Source organism: Acomys minous (assembly GCF_964271855.1).
Source record: "Acomys minous genome assembly, chromosome: 4".
Taxonomy (NCBI): Eukaryota; Metazoa; Chordata; class Mammalia; order Rodentia; family Muridae; genus Acomys; species Acomys minous.
This window is the reverse complement of record NC_140486.1, coordinates 8,110,697-8,133,938: the sequence shown is the minus strand read 5'-3', so window position 1 is coordinate 8,133,938 and position 23,242 is coordinate 8,110,697. Positions and strand designations below refer to the sequence as shown.

The 23,242-nt window shown below is 43.6% G+C and overlaps 1 protein-coding gene across 6 annotated transcripts in view; it reads right to left on the bottom strand.

Moving 5' to 3' along the window:
- Positions 1-23,242, bottom strand: part of ATP9B (ATPase phospholipid transporting 9B (putative)) — a 193,618-nt gene that overhangs the window by 106,191 nt on the left and 64,185 nt on the right. For all 6 annotated transcript variants that reach the window (XM_084780966.1, XM_084780967.1, XM_084780969.1 and 3 more), the window contains 2 exons: positions 18,135-18,229; positions 5,804-5,884 (listed from right to left, as the gene is read on the bottom strand). In XM_084780966.1, the coding sequence (XP_084637092.1) occupies positions 5,804-5,884; positions 18,135-18,229 (176 nt within the window). The remainder of the gene's footprint in view (positions 1-5,803; positions 5,885-18,134; positions 18,230-23,242) is intronic.

Here is a 23,242-nt window from a genome sequence, read left to right as displayed (position 1 = left end):
CTTCAAATGGTACCTCTGTCAGCCATTTTCCTAGCAACTGAATCTCTGAGTTACATACAAGACACAGAACCTAAACTTGAATTACTACTTCAAAATATTTCCAATACTGTCAATACTTACAAGATAAAAGGTTTTGCTTGTCCCACTGGTGTTTTGTGTGTATCTGACAGTAAGACCAGCAATTATGAAACCTACACCTTCCTGCAACTCGGTTCAGGCTAGTGTCTTAGAATGTGATTCTCGCACTCCTCCCCGGCGCCTAAAGACCACAGCACTCTAACCTGAAGACTTGCCCCAGGTCTTGGGGTTGTGACAATGAAGGCTATCATCAGTGAGTATTTAAAACATAGGTCCACTTCAAAAATACATGTACCCTCATGGGGTTGGGGGGCATATGCTGAAGCTTAAAAAGAACTCTCTCAAATACACAGGATGATTTTAATTTACATAGGCCCTGGTTACACTATTCATAAATATGGGAGTCAAACACAGGGCTTCATGCATTCGAAACAATTGCTCTAGTGCCGCGCAGTGCGCCTAGGGCAGCCAGCCCTCTGTGTGGAGAAGCTGAGGGACACCTCAACCCAGTATCACTATCCATGTTTTCAGGGAGGAAAAGCCTCAGAGTCTTCAAGTGCTATTTGTGCTCTAAGGGTGAGAGCCAGGGCATCCTTATTCTTCAGTCACCTTACTTTGCTATCACGAGGGTGACAAACAGTTCACTAAGTGCCCGGATGGGAACTCCCACACCATCACTAGTCTTCAAAATGCACAGACACTGATGTACTCTGCTTCATCTTTTCTAACACTACCTTCCATAAACAACGCCAAGAATAAAGTGCCTTTTCTCTCCTATTCAGAACTGAAATAGTTCAAGTTAAAAGGTAACAGTTATCTAAAACAAAAATTGGGATTTCCTTTCATTTTTATGGTTTTAAAAAAAATAATCAACTTTTAGAAAACAAGTCACCTTGATGTCACATTTTGAAATTATGACTGAACTGAAATGCCCAACTTCTGAATCATTTAAAGTCTTAAATCTAATAAATACTGTTGGAGAAAAAAATCTAAATATTCCTTATCATATTTAGTGAACACAGCCAATATGGTATACCTTTCAGTTTTATGTTGGTCTAGGAATTCCCACAATGGTATACAAAACTAGACAGTTTTTCTAATCTGCACATTTATCATTTTACAAAATTTCTCTCTAACTGCACTGTTTCAATTTTAGCAAAACAATTTACATCCTTAGTTGGCACCTAAGGACCATACCTAAACAACTACTTAACCTTTGCCCTCCACAAAAACTGGAAAATAAAGAGAACTCTGTAACCTCCACAGGCACCATGAGTGCAAAAGTGTGGCAGCCCACACAAGGCCAGTGGCAGCCACTAAGCTAAACTATCCTACTAAATACCCTCTGTGTAGGTAGACAAAGTGCTGTGCCCCAAATAGAAGGAACCAGACTGTCTTTTGTGTGTGGCAACTCAAGGCTGAACCTGCAAACAGACCAAGACATGCAAACAAGCCCCAATTTAGCAATCCTACCTACAGGTGGCATCTCTTACCCTGTGAGCATAAATGAACTTCCCTCCATTCATTAAGCTCTTCCTAGTGGTGAACCCAACTCCAGCCACCAGAAAGCCCAGGTGTAAGAAACGCTGGGAGTCTGAGGTGGGGCCTGGTCTATAGAGCAAGCTTTAGGCCAGGCAGGGTAATAACAAGACTCTGTCTCAAAAAATAAAGCAGCAACAAGACAAAAGCCTCTTCGTAAGGCTTCCTGCACAAAAAAAGTATCAAAAATTCTTCATATGTATCTACCATTTGGCATAAATTTCCCCCCTTACGTCAATCTATCAGATGGGAGTTAAAGTAGATAACAGGCTTATAAAACGTTCTGAACTGGAAACAACATTCTGTACAATTTAACTTTTAAAATGTAAGTTGATCTTCCCATTAATTTTCTATAGCCATTTGATCTATTTCTAACAAGGTATGCAAAAATACCCAATCTCCATGCTTCACCTTCAATTCTGCCTCAGCAGTGACAGCCTCTAAAGTAAGTATTTCAAATACATATCATAAAACCATTCTGAAGCTCTTTACCAACCTCATGCAGACATTTATTACGTCTTTATTAGACTGGGAAGAGAGAAAGGAATGTCCAAGTCACTGTCACTTTTTGTTTCTTTCATTAAGTTGATGTAGTTTGAAAAATGATGTACATGGAAGGAAGGTAGCCAGTGTTCCAGTTCCAGGCCGACCCTCCACAGTGCGCTCTGGGCAGTGGGCAGAGGAGCTCTGCTGTAGAAAGACTAGTATTCTCACAGGAAAAGGCACTGACAGAGGTTGGCTGCTTTGTGGCGTATCCAAGAAACCAAGGCACAAGGTGCACAGTAGGAGCACATGGGAGCATTTGGTAAGGGAGTGCTTATGCCTTAAGCAGAAGGCCTTAAAGATTAGTGTCTGGAACATGGTACATACCTCTTTTAGCACACAGAACATAGAGCAGCCAAGTTGCCCCATGTTGTAGAAGGAAGGCAGATACTCTGTCCCTCTTAAACAGTACCTCTGTGGTTCCAGCACATACCATTCTACCTTCTTTGGCTTCAATTGCCCTACTCACATCTTACAAGCCGACTCATTAAGCAGCAGTTCCTCCTGGATAACTTAGTGTGCCCAGGCTTCACCCATTATGTACCACATATCAAAATGCCATTTTGTTCTGGACATTTCCAAGGGTACTTTCTTAATGTGGGCCTGCCATACAGCCACAACGTAGGCTATACTTGCTTTCTTGTAACTCTTTATATGACTTTGAACAATGCTTACGCTTATTTCTGATATGCAAATTCTTATTCTCATTTAGCTAAATGTATAAACTTTTTAAAAATAATTCTAGATTTTGAGTCATAGTGAAAAATACCTGAGACAGTTCATGATTATAAATTATTTCTTCCAGTACTAAAGCAAATTTTAATTTCTTTTAACCAATTCTTTAATTTACAAGCTATTCAAGCTGTGTTATTATTACTGAAAATTTAGCAATTTCTAAAAATGCTTATTGTTTCTTTCTAATTTAACTGCACTGTGGTTATAGAACAGATGAATGGAATTTTTAAAATATACACAAAGATTTCTTTGACCTATTTTGATAAATTTCCCATGAACAATATAAATTTATTTTATATCTTGCTGTTGAATGACATCTTTAATAGCTATCAGTTCAATCAACTTCAACAATAATCTTCAAGGCTATTATGTTCCAACTGATTTTTTATCCCTGTTCAATTAATTATTAAAAAGAGAGCACTGAAATTACCAACTACCATTGAGAATCTGTCTGTTTCTCCTACCCTTCTGTGAGCTGGCTTCATGCACTTCAAAGCTGTTAGTAGGTACGTAAATGCTTATGCTTATATGAACTGACAATAAGTTAGCCCTTTGCTCAGTATCTGCAGAAACCAACTTTGTGTGATATTGCTTTTAGCAACTTCAGTTTTACTTAGTGTTAGCCTAAGCTATATTTTTCTATCTTTTTACTTTTAAACTATAAGTGGTTTTAATATGCTTTCTTAGAGACACCATGTACTAGAAATCTTACTTTGTGTACAGTCTGACAATCGCTGCCATGTAGTTGGCATTTGAATCATTTACATTTGAACACAAATTTTTAAGGTTTCTAAATTTAAATTTCAAATGCCTAGAGCTATTGTGGTAGCCTCTAATTCTTACTTATTTCTAAGTCTGTACTGCAGTCATAAACAATACATACAACAACATACAATGGCCTGAGTTATACCCTACTGAATACACTCGACATAAGAAGGCCTTTATGATCTGAGTAGCCATCTCGCACTGTAACCGCCCAAGAAGTCTGAGTGAACCTGGGACTCCCCTGAAACAGTTCCTAGCACAAGGGAGACAGACTGTGCAGCTCCATGCTGGCTCCCTCACTGACAGCTGCTGAAGTGCTCTTCTGCCTTGAAGCTTTTCTTTGCTTGTTTTTGGAGGATTTCTATTAAACAAGAAGTCCAGCTTCTCACATCTTTTCTGTGTAGTGTACAGGTTCTTTCTGTTCATAATAATATATTCTTTTCTCAAAGCAAATAGAGAATGCACCCAGGATCCCAGCTTATGGTGGGCACTGGAATCTGTTCTCAGTGCACAAGGCCCTCTCCACAGAGTCACCCGTCTGGGGGCTGGTGTGGGGGCTGACCCTCCCGAGTGCTATAGAGCGGTTTCAGAGCAGCCAAGCTCCCCTCTTCACTCTGCTTCTAGAGACACCATGTCTTGAAGTAGATCACTTTGCTTCACAGTTTCCCAAATTAACCATCCCTGATATTTTCCAAAAGTCCCTTGGTAATTAGAGAGCTATACTAACCAAATCCATCCAGAGGGCATGTGATCCTTTCTGGAAAAGGTCCCCTTCAGGGAGCAAGGCCTCTCCAACATCAGTGATCCCCACACACACCCCTAGCCTGGCACTGACTCTGCTACTTTAGAGTTTGCCCCACTTCCACGGACAGAAATGTGAGAAATTATAAAACCAAGTTTACTCATAGGATAAAGAAGTGGACCCTACCCACATCTCATTGGCAGATGGTGTTGACTGTCTGTAAGAACATAAAATCATAAGGCCATAATCACCTAAGTTGACAAAAAATCTAAAGGACCCTTCTCAACTCACCAGCATCAGCACCGCTGAGCTGAAGGCTCTTACAACACAGCTTCCTTACCAGGACTGGCTACATTCCCACTCCAACATCTCTACCCACATCAGCAGACTCAACCATCTGGGGTTCTGAACAACCTACTCTTACTCTCCAACCTTGAGGTCTGCAAATACCTGTCTAATAATAATTCCAACAAATAAGATACCTATTTGTTATAATTTTTCTTATATGCTAAAAATTTTTACAAGACCGCTGAAGAGTTTTTTCCATAATATTTTTAAATAAAACACAGAAAGACCATAGAGTATCATGTGCACATGTTTCTTCCCATGTTTTCATGTACATCTTGGCATGCAGGTCTGCAGCACACATATAAATAAGCAGCAATACCGTGCTAGCCATCTCCCCTGTGGATGCTGACTGCCTCACAGCTGTCCTCACCTTGCATCCTTACAACTTGTGTATTAAGTGCCAAATAATTCAACATCTACAGATAGCTCAGCAAGTGGTAATGATCACTAGCTAATATGCCCAACCGAGCTCCAATATAAAATAAACTATAGTCATGTAATACAGTCCCTTTTTAAGAAATATGATAAAAGTTACAAGCTGTTAAAGTGAGTATTTAGTTCTTCTATTCCCAAAAGTCATGATCAAATGGGGCTTCAAGCTTTGTCAAACCTCCATAGTAACAAGTACATGGAACACAATACACACATAAAGTAAAGGAATGTATAAATGTATACATGTGCAGGTAAACATGCATTTATCCTCCTCAGCAACAAGAAGCTAGAAATGCTGGGCACATCACAGTATCAATATTATCTGAAGTCAAGATTGATTTAGGTACCCCATGATATTTTTCTTGCTCCTATCCTATGGGACCAGGATTTATCAACAGTATATGTGTACAAAGCAAGGGAGCACGCACTGACTGTGCCACACAGCCACAGATGCTGCATGAGGACATCTAAGAGTTTATACATTCTACAGCCATTGCTTCATGCTCTAGAGCCTCTGTGTGAATCTGCTCTAGACTGAGTTATTCTCTGTAAACAAAGGTCCACTACCCTTAACTTCTACAAAAAAGGAAAATCTTTTTCTTAACCAACTATTTACCTTACCCTGGTAAATGTTCCTTCAAAACTATGAATATCCAGTTGTGGCTTCTGAGCATAAACATAGGCACTGATAGAAAAAAGGTCCTGGAATGTAGAAAATAAAAATGAGCATCAATCTTAAGACTGAACAAACATGGTCAAGTAACTTTCAACACATGGAACTTCCAAACCACACACCACCTTTGATACAGGGAAATAAAGAATAAGCTAGCAACAACCCTCATTTCCACATACACATGAACATTTACAAGACTGCATTTCATTTAGTATATTAGACATCAAATGACTGAATAATGGCACAATAATGAGAGTGTCATTCGAAGCGTTTCATGATAATTTAAAAATCATTCTGAAGTTTTCAATAATGTAGGAAAGCCTCTGCTATTAGGTCAAGGGCAACATTTGTTCGCATTACTTAAAGGTCATTAAAATACATCCTTAATCATAACATGTGTTTCATTACAAATAAAATTGCCTCTTGTTCAATAAAACTAATTAAATGTAAATGGTATTGTTTACTGCTATATGGATCTTTTGAAATAAATCAGCAAGTCATGATTTATTGAAAATTGCTGGAGCCTCATGGTTGTTAATAAATTTGCTTGATCACAAAAGCCAGAAGCCTACTTCCCAAATGTCTACAGTTGTCTGGAAACTGTTCCTGCCAGCATGGAAGCAGCAAGCAGAAACCACAGCTGAGGCTGCAGAGCAGCCAACTCGGTCACACGACTCCCCAGGACCCATCCTCTGACCTACACTGTGCCACACTGCCAGGAGCTGGGAGGACATTACTAGTGATGTGACAAAGTTAGGTCCAGATCTATCACTCACAGACACAGGGTTAAAACAAATGACAGCTATGGCATTGAAAGCTATGAACTGATGAAAAACTAAACTGCCTGTACACAGTGAGGTCAGAGCTTTCTTTTCTAAGAAAAAGAATAGTGTGTCCAGCTTTATGACTGCTCGAGCATAGGAAGGTCAGTTCTTTTCTAGGAAATATTCTTGTTAGTTTACAAGCAAATAAAAGTTAAAATGATTTCACTAATTACATAATTGCTTCATTCAAATAATTATTCATACTTTCTATTAAACCATATTAGACATAAAATTTGAAAGTAGCACTATATGAAATATGTACCTCTTTAGATACTACATTATATGATATATACATCTTTAAAAACTTTTAAATATAAATTAGCATATATATTTTCCATTAATAAAAATGAGGAGAACATTCACCTAATACTGAATATAATAAAGCATGACTTCCTATGGTGATTAAAATAAAAAAGGAATTAACTCATAGTTAAAAAGAAAATAGTACACTATTTGTTTTTCCTAGTACATAATTCAATATATAAACTACACATAATTAAAATATCAAATCTATTGATGTACATGTACCTATGCTTACCATCACGATCAAGATACGTAATACTACCCTCATTCACCTCCCGTCTCCATTTTCCTCTACTTCTACCTTCCTGCACCTCCACCCTCCTCTTCCACCTCCACGCTCTTCCTCCACCTCCACCTTCCTCCTCCACCTCCAACCTCCACCTTCCTCCTCCACCCTCCTCCTCCATCTCCATCCTCCACCCTCCTCCTCCACCCTCCATCCTCCTTCAACCCTACCCCCTTCACCTATGTGCAGCTCTACCTCTACATGTCTATAGCTCCACTCTCACCTCTACTTTTCTCCACTTACACCTCTGCAGGGCCTGTCAGAAATGAGGCCATTCTAAGGAGACACTTGTTTCTCCAGACCTGAATATCAGAGTGTTGAAACAATAGACAGCAAAGAAATGGGAATTTCCCTAGGAAGCTCAAGCTGGGAGAAGAACAGAGTATCATTCAGCGAGGGGGGGGGGGGCTCAAACAGTTGTAATACCTTGTCAGAGCACCTGACAGAGGGAGCCACCTAGACCTCTAGCTAACCCTTCTTTCTTACTTCAGAACCCACAGGTAGACTAGAGGGTTCCCTGGATAACCCTGTCCTCTTGCCAGTGTGTCCACACTGAACAAATCTCCCTTTTCTGCTTCCCACTTTTGACCTGGCTCTTTTAATTGCTTCATAAAGCAAAGGTGGCCAGAGCTGACTTGGAGGCAAAGTTGTGACCTCCTCTACTGTCCTCCACCCCTCCACCTCTACTGACCTCCACCTCTACTGACCTCCACCTCTACTGACCTCCACCTCTACTGACCTCCACCTCTACTGACCTCCACCTCTACTGACCTCCACCTCTACTGTCCTCCACCTCTACTGTCCTCCACCTCTACTGACCTCCACCTCTACTGTCCTCCACCTCTACTGTCCTCCACCTCTACTGTCCTCCACCTCTACTGTCCTCCACCTCTACTGACCTCCACCTCTACTGTCCTCCACCTCTACTGACCTCCACCTCTACTGACCTCCACCTCTACTGACCTCCACCTCTACTGTCCTCCACCTCTACTGACCTCCACCTCTACTGACCTCCACCTCTACTGACCTCCACCTCTACTGTCCTCCACCTCTACTGTCCTCCACCTCTACTGTCCTCCACCTCTACTGTCCTCCACCTCTACTGACCTCCACCTCTACTGACCTCCACCTCTACTGACCTCCACCTCTACTGTCCTCCACCTCTACTGACCTCCACCTCTACTGACCTCCACCTCTACTGTCCTCCACCGCCACCCTGAACCTCTGCAACTGCTCATTTGCTCTTCCAAATTTGCTTGAGTTGAATCACAAGCAGCATATTTTTGCTCAGCTAAATTTTGATTTTCTTTTCTTAGCAAAACCAAATGTATCATAAAGTTATCACTTAGTGTGGCCATTCCAAAGCTGTCTACTGCCAGTGCAACCCATGGTTCTTGAAGGATGTTTCAGGGTTTTAGGTTTCCTACAGGTGCACTAGTAAAGAAATAAAACAAGGGGGAATGTGTTACGATACATAATGATGGTGCAGTAGTGGGATAGCTCCATGGCCCATGACAAGGTGTAACCCCTTGAGGAATTATGCAGCACACAACAGATCTAGTATAAGAAAATTTATTGTGGGAAGGGGGGAGGGGGCCTGGAGAAGGGATAGAGACAGTGAGTGAGCCATGAGGACAGAGGGAGGGGGCAGGGAGGGAGAGAAAAAGTGGCACCCACAATGAGGGGGGGGGACATGGGGACAGTGGGAAGCTGGAACACAGAGAGAAGGAAAGAGAAAGGATGGAACGGTGGGGGTCAATATATCCTGCATACACTTAGGGGAGGCAGGCAATTGGTAGGACCCTGAAGGCAGGCCGGCTGCATCACCTGTAAGCTGATAGAATGTGTGACCAAGACAGAACAACACTAACCCCAACACAGGCTTTCAAGTACTTTCCTAATGAAATTTATTCTTTTAATTTTTTATTTTTATTTTTACATGTCTTGTGTATGCCAGGATACATATGCCACAGCACAAGTGAAGGAGTCAGAAAATTCTGGAAAGAGTCAATTCTCTCTTAACAGGGGATTGACATTAGGCCAGAAGGTTTGGTAGCAAACACACTTGCTAGCCTTCTCTCTTACCTAAATTTATTCATTTTAACAAACTGTAAAAGAGAATAGGATGACAGCTGTATGGCATTTAACATAAAAGCACAAGCTTATTTTCCAACATAAAAAATAAAAAGTAAAAATGGAAAACACTGGAGCAGAGGACAAGCATGGAAATGGTCTGAGAAAAAAGGAAAGGACTGCCCTGGTGGGACTGCCCTGGTGGGACTGCCCTTGGTGGGACTGGGGGTGGGACTGCCCTGGTGGGACATGGGGGGTGAGACTGCCCTGGTGGGACATGGGGGGTGGGACTGCAATGGTGAGACATGGGGGGTGGGACTGCCCTGGTGGGATATGGGGGGGTGGGATTGCCTTGGTGGAACATTGGGGGGGGGGCTGCCCTGGTAGGGCATGGGGGGTGGGACTGCCCTGGTGGGATATGGGGGGGTGGGATTGCCTTGGTGGAACATTGGGGGGGGGCTGCCCTGGTAGGGCATGGGGGGTGGGACTGCCCTGGTGGGATATGGGGGGGTGGGATTGCCTTGGTGGAACATTGGGGGGGGCTGCCCTGGTGGGACATGGGGGGGTGGGTGGGACTGCCCTGGTGGGACATGGGGGGGGGTGGGACTGCCCTGGTAGGACATGGTGGGGGACTGCCCTGGTGGGACATGGGGGGGGGGACTGCCCTGGTGGGACATGGGGGGGGGGACTGCCCTGGTGGGACATGGGGGGGTTGGACTGCCTTGGTGGGACATGGGGGATGGGACTGCCTTGGTGGGACATGGTGGGGGGGGACTGCCCTGGTGGGACATGGGGGGGTGGGACTGCCCTGGTGGGACATGGGGGGGGGGTGGGACTGCCCTGGTGGGACATGGGGGGGTGGGACTGCCCTGGTGGGACATGGGGGGTGGGACTGCCCTGGTGGGACATGGGGGGGTGGGACTGCCCTGGTGGGACATGGGGGGGGTGGGACTGCCCTGGTGGGACATGGGGGGTGGGACTGCCCTGGTGGGACATGGGGGGGTGGGACTGCCCTGGTGGGACATGGGGGGGGGTGGGACTGCCCTGGTGGGACATGGGGGGGGGTGGGACTGCCCTGGTGGGACATGGGGGGGTGGGACTGCCCTGGTGGGACATGGGGGGGGGTGGGACTGCCCTGGTGGGACATGGGGGGGGGGTGGGACTGCCCTGGTGGGACATGGGGGGGGGGTGGGACTGCCCTGGTGGGACATGGGGGGGGGTGGGACTGCCCTGGTGGGACATGGGGGGTGGGACTGCCCTGGTGGGACATGGGGGTGGGTGGGACTGCCCTGGTGGGACATGGGGGGGGTGGGACTGCCCTGGTGGGACATGGGGGGGGTGGGACTGCCCTGGTGGGACATGGGGGGGGGGGTGGGACTGCCCTGGTAGGACATGGTGGGGGGACTGCCCTGGTGGGACATGGGGGGGTTGGACTGCCTTGGTGGGACATGGGGGATGGGACTGCCTTGGTGGGACATGGTGGGGGGGGACTGCCCTGGTGGGACATGGTGGGGAGGGGACTGCCCTGGTGGGACATGGTGGGGGGGAGACTGCCCTGGTGGGACTGGGGGTGGGAAAGGGGCTGACCCGCCTTCACTCTGAAGCACACAGTTGGCTTAAGGCACAGCGGCATGCTGGGCTCTGTCATCTGTGGGTCCTTGTCCATTCAAGGACCAGTCTGAAATATTCTAGTAACTACAGCATTATAAATGCTAATGACCCTCCTGACGCCACCTACTGGCAGGCACTTGAAGTGATTAAAATGACAAATAAGAACTGTCAGGAAAGTAGCATTAGGACTCAACAAGAAATCAGTCAAGGCACAGGAAAACATGCTGGTGTCCACCCAAACACAATCTAGCACACTTCTGTACAGCGACTAATATTATGAGCCTAGCAGTAAAAACACAGACTGGAGTCTTATTTACAGCACGCACTGGGCCTAGGTCTAGGGAACAGGCATACCTGCCTGTGAAGGAGGAGAACTGGAAACCATATAACCAACTGAGAGCAATGTTACATTTGTATAAAAATAAAAAACAAAAAGTTTATTTAGGAAATAATACAAGTGCAAGTGGCTAACAGGGTTTAGTTGTTTAATTTTGATTTCTCACCCAGAAATTCACTCCAAATTAATGCTGACAGACTAACTGATTAGAATAGCTACGGTTATGGAGTTCCCCAATTAATGCTGCAGGCTCAGAGCCAAATTATCCTGAGTTACCTTTGACCCCTTTAATAGTCATCCACTGGCCACCTACCACTGACTGTAAACATCTTGTGACCATTGTAAAAGTCATCTGTAAATGTACTAACAGACCACTAGCTCCCACTAGCCCAAAGGCTACAAAGTCATCAGACCTCTATTGGATCCCTGGAACCTACATGGTGGAAGGAGAGGACTACTGCCACAAACTGTCCTCTGACCTCCCCACGTGTGCTGTGGCACACACATGCCCACACAGACACAGACACAGACAAGATAAATGTAAAAATTTTTTTAAACTCATGAAACTTTTACCACAATGGAACACAGAATTTAGGTGGTCAGAATCTGTGCTCCTAGGGCATGGTCACTCAGTTTCAGCTCCAGAAAATAAACTCTTATTACCTCTGAAGTGAAAGCTGTGCTTTTTGTACGGACACAAGACAGATTACAAGTATGGAAGATAGAAATTACTTCAAAATAATGTGAACTGTAACAGTGGAAAATAGTCTAAACATAAAAGTAGGAGGAGTATTCACTTTAAAAAACACTTGAAGATACAAGTAGGCCATATAGCAAACTACATATACAAACATACACACACACACACAGATTTAAATATGTACATATAAATTTAAACTACACATTCTATCGGAGGTTGGGAGCCCTGGGAATTAACTGAGAACAGGGCACGCAGGAAGCTGGGTAAGTACTTTAAGTACTCTAGCACTGATCCATAGCCCCAAGCCTCTTTTCGCTTTTATTTTGAGACAGATTTCATATTAACTAGCCCTTGAATTCACTCTGTAGCAGAGGTGGAACCTGAATTTGCAATTCTATTGCCTTAGTCTCTAAGTGACCGAGATTACGGGCCTGGCTAAAATTTTAAGAAAATCTATGTAATGCATAATGTTACGTGCATGATAATGTATGTCAATAATCCTAGCACTTGGGGGGGTTCTCTAGTGAAGAGTATTTCAAGTTTAAGGCCAGCTTAGGCCACACAGTAAAACTCTACCTCAAAAACAGACAACAAAAATTCAGAAGTATTTGTAAAATCTTACATTAAAAAGTGATCCAAAATATACTAAGCTATATGTCCTTCTGGGAAAACAGCATACATGGCATACTCTCCTAAATATAAGTGTCTGTCAGGGAGAATATATGTGATGTTTTAATGGCTGAGGGTAAACTGTGAGGAATTTTCTTCCATTTTATTACTCAGAGCATTTTCAATGAACATACTGTTATGAATGACAGGGGGAAAATGCCCCAGTCTATTTTTATGAAGAAATGGTTCCTAAGAACGAAGGCTGAGGAGCATCTGAGGCAGGGAAGAATAGAGCCGAGGCCCTCTGAACAGAGAGGCTGCCTGGCCTGGGCAAGCACAGTCTCCTGCAGGTATACCCCTTTAGAACAAGCCAAGCCTCTGGAAACAAATGGATGCTTTCAATCTGGATATAATTAGCGGTGGTATGCATCGTATTTAGTCCACTTACCTCTCATCAAAAATTAATGAACTTCTCTAAGTGGTGTTGAATTGACTAATATGAGACCTGCTTTCTCAGTGAAAACAACTGAAAACTGGACTACATACAGGAAGCAGCCATATTCAGGCAAGGACACAATGACCCAAGGGAGGACAGACACACAGCTATGTGCCCTTTGTCATGAAGCATTAATTCACAGGACAGGAGACGATGCCAAGCAGGGAGGCAGGGCTTGATACAGAGCCCAGAGCTCAGGAAAGCTGTGATGAGGGCACTTGCTGTTGCTGGGGAGGGGGAAGGAGGCCGGAAGACAAAGAACTGGATAGGTCTCCAGAGGACTCCACTGCAGTCAGTTACCACAGTAACCCTAAGCACAAGAAACATCTGGGCAAGCACCATGTTAACCTCCAAAGGGCACCATCTTTAGAAGCTGCAGAGCTCAGAAGGATCAGGTTTTGAGGAAGGTACCTTCAAACAAGCAAGGAGTTTAGTAGAACCCAGAAGGAGCATGTCCATGCAGCGGGATTAAACCATTGTTACAATACTAAGGAACCCATTCTAATGATATTTAAGAACAAGCCTCAACAAGACTAAGCTGATCTGCAAGTTTCTGAACCAAGAAGGTAGATAAGAGGCCCTGAAGGAAATGAAAATTTCTCAGCACTGACCATAATTGTTATACTATCCAGTATTACAAATAAATAAATAAATAAATAAATAAATAAATAAATAAATAACCCCACTAGACATGCCAAACAGCAAAGTGTGATCTGTGCCAAGGACTAAATTTTTCAAATAGAGACATACCCAAAAATGACAGATAATGAAATTACTAGCACAGAATAAGCATCATGAACTGATCAAGATCCAATCAGCTCTATATCTAGTAAAGTAATTCAACTCCTAATTAAATACTTCCCAGACAGGGAAACTCTAGGACCAGACAGTTTCAAAGTTGAATCTTTCTAACATACAAAAAGCAGTAGTACTTACCTGATCCCAACTATTTTTAAAATGCAAAAGGAAAAAGACTCCATAAAATATTTTATGAGGCAGCATATCCCCCATCTGGTATCAAATAAGACATTAAACATAGCAGCACAAATCAACATCCTTTGATACATGCATACATACACAGATACTCCCACCCGCCAGGCAAATACATAGAAGTCAAATGCTACAATATATGAAAAAGATATATAATAGGAGAAAATAGGATTTATCCCATTTTGTAGGTGGCATGACAACAAAGCCAATATAAAGGCGGGCAATAATGTATAAATTATGCATTAATATGTTAATAAAGGAGAAACACAGGATCATAAAAGGATACAGAAAAGCATCTGAAAAAATGAAATACCCAGTTGTTACTGTTAGGCATCAAGCTGTCCAAGTACTGAGAAATGAGCTACAAGTAAACTATAGGACCATTTCTGAAGGTTATATAGAAGCCAACATTCCTCAGGACCTTGTGAACCAGGCTCCCACCTGCAAAAAGAAGTCATGTCTCTTATCTCTGGCAAAAGGGACATATGGCGCCCATGCTGGCCTCTAGACTCCTTCAATATCACAAGTACCTGTTAGACATCTCAAAGTCCATGCTAGCATCCCATCCCTTCTCACCTCCTCTCCTACCCTAAACTCCCTCCAGCTCGTGGGCTTCTTTCCCCACAGTTATTCTTGCTTCTTATATCCTCACCTATTCTCTCTTATTTGCACTTACTTCTTTATTCTCTCTTGCTATGTTCCGTTTGAGATCTCTTCTTATCCTGCCATCTCCACGATTCTGTTGCTCTCCTGCTTCCCTAGCCCTGGCCATGTCCAGTCTCCTTACTCGCTCTGATTCTGACTCTTCCAGATGTCTATGGCTGTCCTCTCTTCCTAACTACAATAAAAAGTTTAACCATATCATAGGGCAGTCATGTCAGCAATTTCTTTACTGTGCCCCCTCACATATAGTTATCAAGTCTCTGAGCAAAACAGGCTAGGAAATTTTTCCACAACAGGATCAAGAACATCCATGAATCATAATTGAGTACTCTCTATAGCCAGACAGAAAGCAGATGCATTTTCTGCCCCCAACTGCAGAGTGAAGAGGAAGTGTCTCATCACATGTTTTGTTTTGAATGGGGTCAGGGGAAGGACACACTTGTGGAGGTCAAAGGTCAAGATTTAGTGTTGCTCCTTAGCCCACCTTGTTTTTTGAGTGTCTCTAAGTTGAGCACAAGGGCTCCGCCTGCCTCTGCCTTCCTGGTATGTGGATTATAAGTGCCTGCCTGGCTTTTGACATGAGTACCAAGGATCAAACACAGATTTAACCACCACAGGCTACTGGTTGCTCTCTATATCCTTGTAGTAAGGCCCTACTGCTGAAGACACCACAAATTTATGTCGTCAGACATGGAGGAATTGAGCTGATACCCACCTACAGGCTTCACTCATACCGACATTCATGGTGCTGTAAGGTATTCTGCATGCTACTGGAGGAGAAAATTAAACATCAACACCACCCATATACAAACCTGTGACCTGTAACAGCACCTTGCCAGCTGGCCACACTGGTGCAAAAGCTGCATCAATGTTATGGGAGTAAAAAATCATATTTTTGTTGTTGGATTTAAGGCCTATTCCGTAAGATAAAACCCATAACAGAGACTATATAGGCCAGGGGGAAAGCTGCTGCTATTATTACTATGTTAGAGGACCATGCAATAAAGACTCCTAATGACATACTGCTATACCTATAGATAGGTGGCTCGCTTAACTCACATCAGGAAAGTTTCTTCTTGCAGTAAATGCTAACTAACAGAGACCCACAGCTGGGCAATGTGCAGACAGTCAGAGACTTTGGAGCACTCAGTCTTAAATGAGATGCTTTCATCAAACTCCTCCTCTGCAGGTTCAGGAAACTGTGTAAAGAGGAGAGCAAGAGATGGTGGGTGACTCCAGGGAAAAAGTGGATTCCAGACAATATATGAGCTTACAAAGACTAGCTAGCATGTGCAAGGCTTGCACAGATTCAGAAGAGATAAAATTTAGCACAGAGAAATACAGGTGAACAGAGTCCTACCCTTAGCCAAGAAGATTTGTAACTGATACCAATGAAAAGGAAAAAATCAGTTTTCTTCAATGCAGTGTCGCTGGGCAGGCCTCATAACGCCCAGAAGTAGTTGGCTAACACAAAATATACTGCATTTTTGTTTTGTTTGTATCTGTGGGCTTTTAGTTTTCTTTTTTCTCTTACTCATTTTTTGTTTGTTTAATTTTCATTTGGAGTTTTTGTTTTAAGAGAGAAAAAGAGGGGCATATGAACTGGGAGGTAGGGAGAATTTAGGAAGAGTTAAGAAAGAGGAAAAATGTAACCAAAACATATGGGAGAAATGTAATCAACACAGACTTCTGGGAATGTAGGATGCTATATAAAGTAAAATGTAATGTGCTAAGAAAAGGAAAATTAAAGGTAGGATGCACACTTCCATTCATGTGGTCTATCCTCTGAGAGGATGCTGATCATACAAGCATCACATACTTTTTAATGACATACACCAACATGAAATGGCAAAGATGAAGAAGATCAAATGACTAAGTAAGAAATACACATTTCTAGTACACAAATGATGACACAGTCTAGTCTTGAAATGTCAAAATTAAAACAACGAACTGCCCATGTTCTACCCAGTCAAGATCTTGTCATCTGTATTTTATGGTAAATCTTCCAAAAGGTAATTTCTCCTGGTCAGAAGTTTCTGATGGCTTAATATGTAAATATAAAATTGTTAAGATTCTATTACCCCTTTCCATGCCTTCTCTCACAATTTATACTTTACAACTAAGTTAATACTGTAGGCTTTTCCTCTTTGCCATCACAACAGAACAGGAGAGGTTGGCTGGTAAGCTGCAAAGAGTGACTTCAGCTCAAGATCAGAAACTACAAAGCGCAGAATCATCTTTCTGGCAGCAGAGGCAAAAAAGTGTTCTCCAGTTTTGAAGTGCTGGCATAAAAAGCAAGGAGAAGGAGGACTTCCAGTGACTACGGAATAACACATCGTATAGGAAGGAATAGGGAACCCGGTCAGAAAATATATAGGGAATGAACCCTATCATAGAAAGCACCTTAGATACAAGGAACACTAAAATATACAAGAAGCAACATTTGCCTGTCTCGACCATTTAACCTCCAGAGTCCAATACACGGAGGAGGAAGCACCTGCTCCCTTGGGGGGTCATTAGTTGTACAGGAAGCAGCTAATCCCCTTTGCAGAAGCCCTCCTTCTCAGGACTATTTCAATCCATCTTCTGCCACAGAAGGACAGCAAATCATGTAAGAAAAAGCTGCTCATATTCAGATTGATGCTATATGTAAGTAAAAACAAAAATATAAACACCATTATAACTGCAGTTATTTTTTTTTAAAGGTAAGGAGGGAGGAGGCCGGGAGGGAAGGAGGGAGGGAGAGGGAGGGAGGGGAGAGGGAGGGAGAGGGAGGGAGGGGAGAACAGGTATACCAGCCGAAGAGATTCCTGACATCCCTAAGAGCTGCTTTAGAAATCACTGAATCCACAAAGATTTGTGTCTTGTTCTCTCTAATCTCTCCCTGCAGCTCTCCTAGGTGGCAGTGGGGAACCCACTCAGGAACGGTTAAGCTGTGGTCTGAGACTCTCTCCCCTTCCCTCAGCGTAAGAAACATAGCAACACTCAATTTCTTCATATCAAAGCCTCCTGTCCTCAGAAGGAAAGGCTGCAAGCCAAAGACTTAGCTAAAGGGCCAGGCTAGTCAGGGTCTGAATTCTATTCTCCCAGAACACCTTACCCTGCCTGCTGCCGAGTGGGCAGCCAGTTCCCAGCAACAGACTCACCTGTCTGTCACAACTTGACACATTACTTAACTGAGAAATTTTAAAACAGATGAAAGTATAAATAGCCTCAGTGTCAGACCAATAGGAACATTCAAAACTATCTAAAATAGGCTTTGCACCAGAAAACCACACATCAAAGGCTTAATGTGTTTGAATTAGTCAGCTGATATCAACAGAAACTTCCTTACCACCTAGATACTACTACTAACAACAAAGAGTACAGTGTCCCGGTGGTGCTCACCCCTAGGGCTGGCAGCCTTTGTGTGCAGCTCACCGCCACCTTCAGCTTCCAGTCGGTCTCACCATCTAGCTGGTCCGTGCGGATAAAACATGAACCTTGGAGGTAGAGGAGAAAACGTCACCATCTGGAACTGTGTTGAAGGTTTCTCCTGAGTTATGAGTACTTTCAAAGCCGATTTCAGCACAGTGGGACCCAGAAAATGATTCATCTAAACAGTACCAAGAACAAACAGCTTTAAAAGCCTTTATTTCAGATGTTGTCATTTGGCTCAGAGACCAAGTCTGTAATAATAAAAAAAAAAGTCACTGATGTATTTTTTTAATCGCATATGCTGTTCGGTGCCCTTGTTTTGGTGGTGGTGGAGGTGGTAATATCTCTGTGTGTCTGCATGGTGCCATGCTCAAACCCAGGGCTTTGAGCATGGCAGGCTGAGCTTCACCTGCAGCCCATGCCAGTTACGCTTTAATATCAACTACTACTTTATTTTAGAAAGCTATCTAGATCATTCTACCTTTAATCTATGTTTTGATGATGACAAGATAATAAGATACATAGAGGCTGATATTACCTTACTAATAAAATGTTAATTGACCACCATAAAATGTTCAGTAATACAAGCACAGCTAAAATGCTAATATCCAGGTAAGTGCTATTGCATAATAACAAACTCATCAAATTTTAGAAGGGAAAAAAATATGAATCACAGCAATCTAATTACCCTCAGACCATACCCATCATCTCTCATCTTAGAACTGGTCCTAGAGAAACACAAACGCACTGAATGATACACACACAGCTATGCATCACAGCTGCATTCATAATCACAGGAGGTTGGTACACGGATTGGAGAACTGGCTGAACCAAACAGCAGAGGCAAGAACTTAAAAAATACAAGAGCAAAGACTCAACAGTCATGAAAAGATCCCTAGGACACATTGTCAAATGGAGAAAGCATGATACAAACACACGGGGGGGGGGGGGGGGGGGGGGGGGGGGAAGAGGAAGAAGAAGACTGACTTGTCTGAGGTGTGGTGGCATACTTTGCAATGTGAGTACTTGGGAGGCAGAAGCAAGAGGAGCTGGAATTCACAGGTGTCCTCAGCTACAGAGAGAGTTTGAGGACAGTCTTGTGTGTGTGTGTGTGTGTGTGTGTGTGTGTGTGTGTGTGTGCGCGCGCGCGCGCGCGCGCGCAGAGGGGGAGGATTAAAACATTATGTTTAAGAATAAAAGAAGGCAATGCATTTGCACTCAGCGTTTTTGAAAGTGTGGTATTCTGGCAGTAGTAACTGCTTGCGTGAAGCTGTAGGGGAGTAAATGGAGGAGAGAAAAAAGGAAGTGAATATGTATGTTCATATCTGTGTGGTTATTAACTACAAGTATGCATATATCAGCCTTTTCTGCCTATTTCTGTGTGCATATATTTTAATATGTATGCAATGCAGTCCTGTGCATCCACAGATACCTTTATGTATTCATATGGGCATTTCTGTGCTGTGTACAAACATACTTGTATGTAAATCTAGACATACACATTGGTACACACATGTACAAACACAGATGCAAGAAATACACCTATATAAGGAAGGAAGGAACAGAGAAAAGAATAGAATAAAAACTAGAGCCTTCCTGATATCTTACAATGCTCATTTGGAAATCATACGTGCTTTATATACTTTAATGAACAAACTACAAGAAGCTTGTAATAAAGCAATTCTTAATAAAAGGACAAATGTAAGACATGAAAAACAACAAATTCAGCTTGGAGATGGAGCCTATTAGCAATGAAGTTGCCAAGTATGTGCAAGACCTTTCATTCAATCCCCAACACACAAAAAGCAGAATAAAATGAAAATAATTGTCAAATTTATAGTTTAATCACAGAGAATTCTTTCAAGTCACTTTTAGACTGAATTTATAAAATAAAAGTTAGAAACCCTTGCCATACTCTATGAATTAACCATTAAATGTCAAACACCTGTAACAACTGCAAAGTCCCCAGAAATCCTTCTATCCACCTCATCCCCATCAGTGGTCCCTCCACCTCCCAGGTGCCTGTTCTCAGCATGTTCTCAAAGTCACTATTAATGTTCAGGCTCCTTCTATTCCCTCCCTTACAAACTCATTTGCTAGAAGGCCTGGGTCTACAGTCTACTGAACCCATTCGCTAGTATTCTGAGTCCATCTTACACTGCAAACATGCCAGTCTTTTGTCCAGAGGCACCAAGGATAGCTTCTGCTCTGAGCTGAGCCGTTTAGTCAGTGCCCAGTGCGCAGCCATGGAGGACACAGACAGTGAGGTATACCTTCAGCTGGCCTTGAGCTAACTCTCTAAGAAAGGGTGGCGTGTACTTCCCTTACAGTGTTCCAAGACAAGAAGCTGGAGTATGGAGGGGAGGGGGATGAGCTACTGAGCTGTAGGTTTCAGCCATCACTGTTGCTATACAGTCTCAAAGCAGCCTACATTTGCGTGTTCCCTGGGCCACCTAGACTGGTCCTGTGGAAGGCTGTTTATCCTATCCCTCTGGGGTATGCCCCGTCCCTTCCTGTGGTTCCTAAGGTCCTACTAGCACAGCACATAGTTTCTCACCCCAAGATGAGCCCGATCCAGGAGTCTCAATCCTCCCCCTCCCCTCTGAATCTTTCTCTCTCAATCTTTCTCCTCCTCCTCCTCCTCCTCCTCCTCCTCCTCCTCCTCCTCCTCCTCCTTCTTCTTCTCTCTCTCTCTCTCTCTCTCTCTCTCTCTCTCTCTCTCTCTCTCAATGTCTCTCTGAATCTTTCTCAATCTTTTTCTCTCAATATCTCCTTTCCTCCCCTCCCCTCTCCCCCCCCCCCCCTCTCTCCCCTCTTTCCGCTCTCTCCTCTCTCCTCTCCCCCGACCCCCAGGAGTTTCTGGCTGGACCGCTGTCACCTTTAAAATGGCTGGCTACCAAGCTCTCTAGGATTTCCAACAATGCTCCTATTAGGTATGAGTCTTGCCAGGCTCTTCTCCCAAGTCCCAAGTCTTCATGTAAAGGTACAGAGAGATCTTGTCCTCATATCTGTCTCTCCCCCTTAGTAGATGCTCTGTGTCACTTCTCTGGACCTAGAGAGCACTTGCCCTTCGAGTGAGCCTGGAGTGTACCAAGTGCACTGGTGTGGATAGCAATGGCCCCTGCAGGTTCAGAGGTTTGGATGCTCAGGCATTAGAGAGTGGTGCTACTTGACAGGAATAAGGAGTCAGAGCCTTGTTAAAGTAGGTGTGGCCATGTTTGAGGAAGTATGTCACTGGGGTGAGCTTTCAGATTTCAAATGCCCAAACCAGGCCCAGTGTCTCTCGTTCTCTTCCTGCTGCCTAGGGATCTGGATGTAGAACCCTCAAGCCACTTCTCCAGCACCATGTCTGCCTGCATGGTGCCATGCTTCCCTCCGTGATGATAATGAACTAAACCTCTGAACTGTAAGCCAGCCCCATATAAATAAATGCTTTCCTTTATAAGACTCATCATGGTGTCTCCTCACAGCAACAGGACACTGACTAAGACACTTGGGACAATAGTACTGTCACAGGTTTCCTTCACCCTGCTGAAACTCTCACTGGGGTGATAGAATTGTGAGTCTGGAGTAGACATCCTGAGTATGTCCTGGAGATGGCAGCAAAAGTTATCTCAGCGTTCCATCCTAAGCCTGGTTCGACAGGGCATCTAGTTTGTCTGGGAAAAACAGACAAACTAAAGGAAAACAATTTCTCCTAATTTGGGCCTTTCCCTTAACCTGGGAGCTACAGCTACCTGGGGAGTTGCTTAACATCCTAGCTACAGGGGCCTACAACAGATCTGGAAGAGGGAAAAAAAAAGAAGGTCATAACTCAGTTGCCTTTGACTCAAGTCTATTTCTTTTGTTGTTGTTTTGTTTTTCAAGACAGGGTTTCTCTGTGCAGCCTTGGCAGTCCTGGACTCACTTTGTAGAAGAGGCTGGCCTCGAACTCACAGTTTCTGTCTCCCTGAGGGCTGGGATTACAGGCCTGTGCCACCGTGCCCAGCTGACTCAGTCTATTCTTAATGGGGGGGAAAAGTCTGAAAAATATTGAAACAATTAATCTCACATGACTGAACACTTAGGATTGCTATAGGGATTCTCTTCAGTGAAAATCAGAACCCCTATATTGGTTTTCAACCAGGGACAATGAACACATGGCAGCTCTAGGAGACACTTGGTTCCCACGAGAGTAAATGGTCATCACATAAAGACGTAGATAGTTTCAGCTGCAATGCAGAAAAGTAACCCCGTTTTAGTTATGGTCCTCATTGCTGTGAAGCAATGCCTGCTACAACCACAAAGAGAAAGATGCATGTGGACTCGTATTTGACCCACGGCCATCCTGACTTATGTCCATGTCCTAAGTACAGCAGGCCACTGTGGCAGCAAGAGCGTGTGGCAGAGAGCAACAGGTCACATGACCAAGGCCGAGCAGCGATAGAGAAGCACAAATAGTAGAGACGTTTCTGATGTTTCCCTTGTTGGTGGTCTGTGAGTCATCACTGTCACTCACAGTGGGTTTTCCCACTCAGTCACCCTAGTTAGAAATGGCCTCACAGGTGCACTCAGTGGTATCCTTGCCAGTCTCCGAGGTGACCGAAGTTCTGTCAAGTTGTGAGAAAGAGTTAACCATAAAAGACCTGATAAACAAAACTTACAGGTTCCAAAAACATAGCATAATGCAGAAGAACCAATCAGAGCCAAATGCTAACCTGACAATGTACTAACTGTTGTAGCATGAAAGCTTATATATTACATTATGAAGCCTCAATTTTGTTCTTTTTCATCTACCCAATGAGAAAAACAAGGCTTCCTTTGAAACCATGTTGTAAAACTTAAAGGAAAAATTTCCTGAAGTCTGCCAAAGATGTAGGCTAGACGAGCTCATTAACTGATTGTTGGTCAGGAAAGACAAGAGCAGGTTAGACTGTATTTTCACATAGCTAAGTCCAATAACCCTTCCTACACAACCCTCTGAAATTATGAGGGATCATGAAAAGCCATACCTGTAATTACTTTGTTTTTCCTTTGATTGCCAGAGACAAGAAATGTCTGTACCAAGCCAGGGAATATTCCCTTGCTCCTACTTTGCA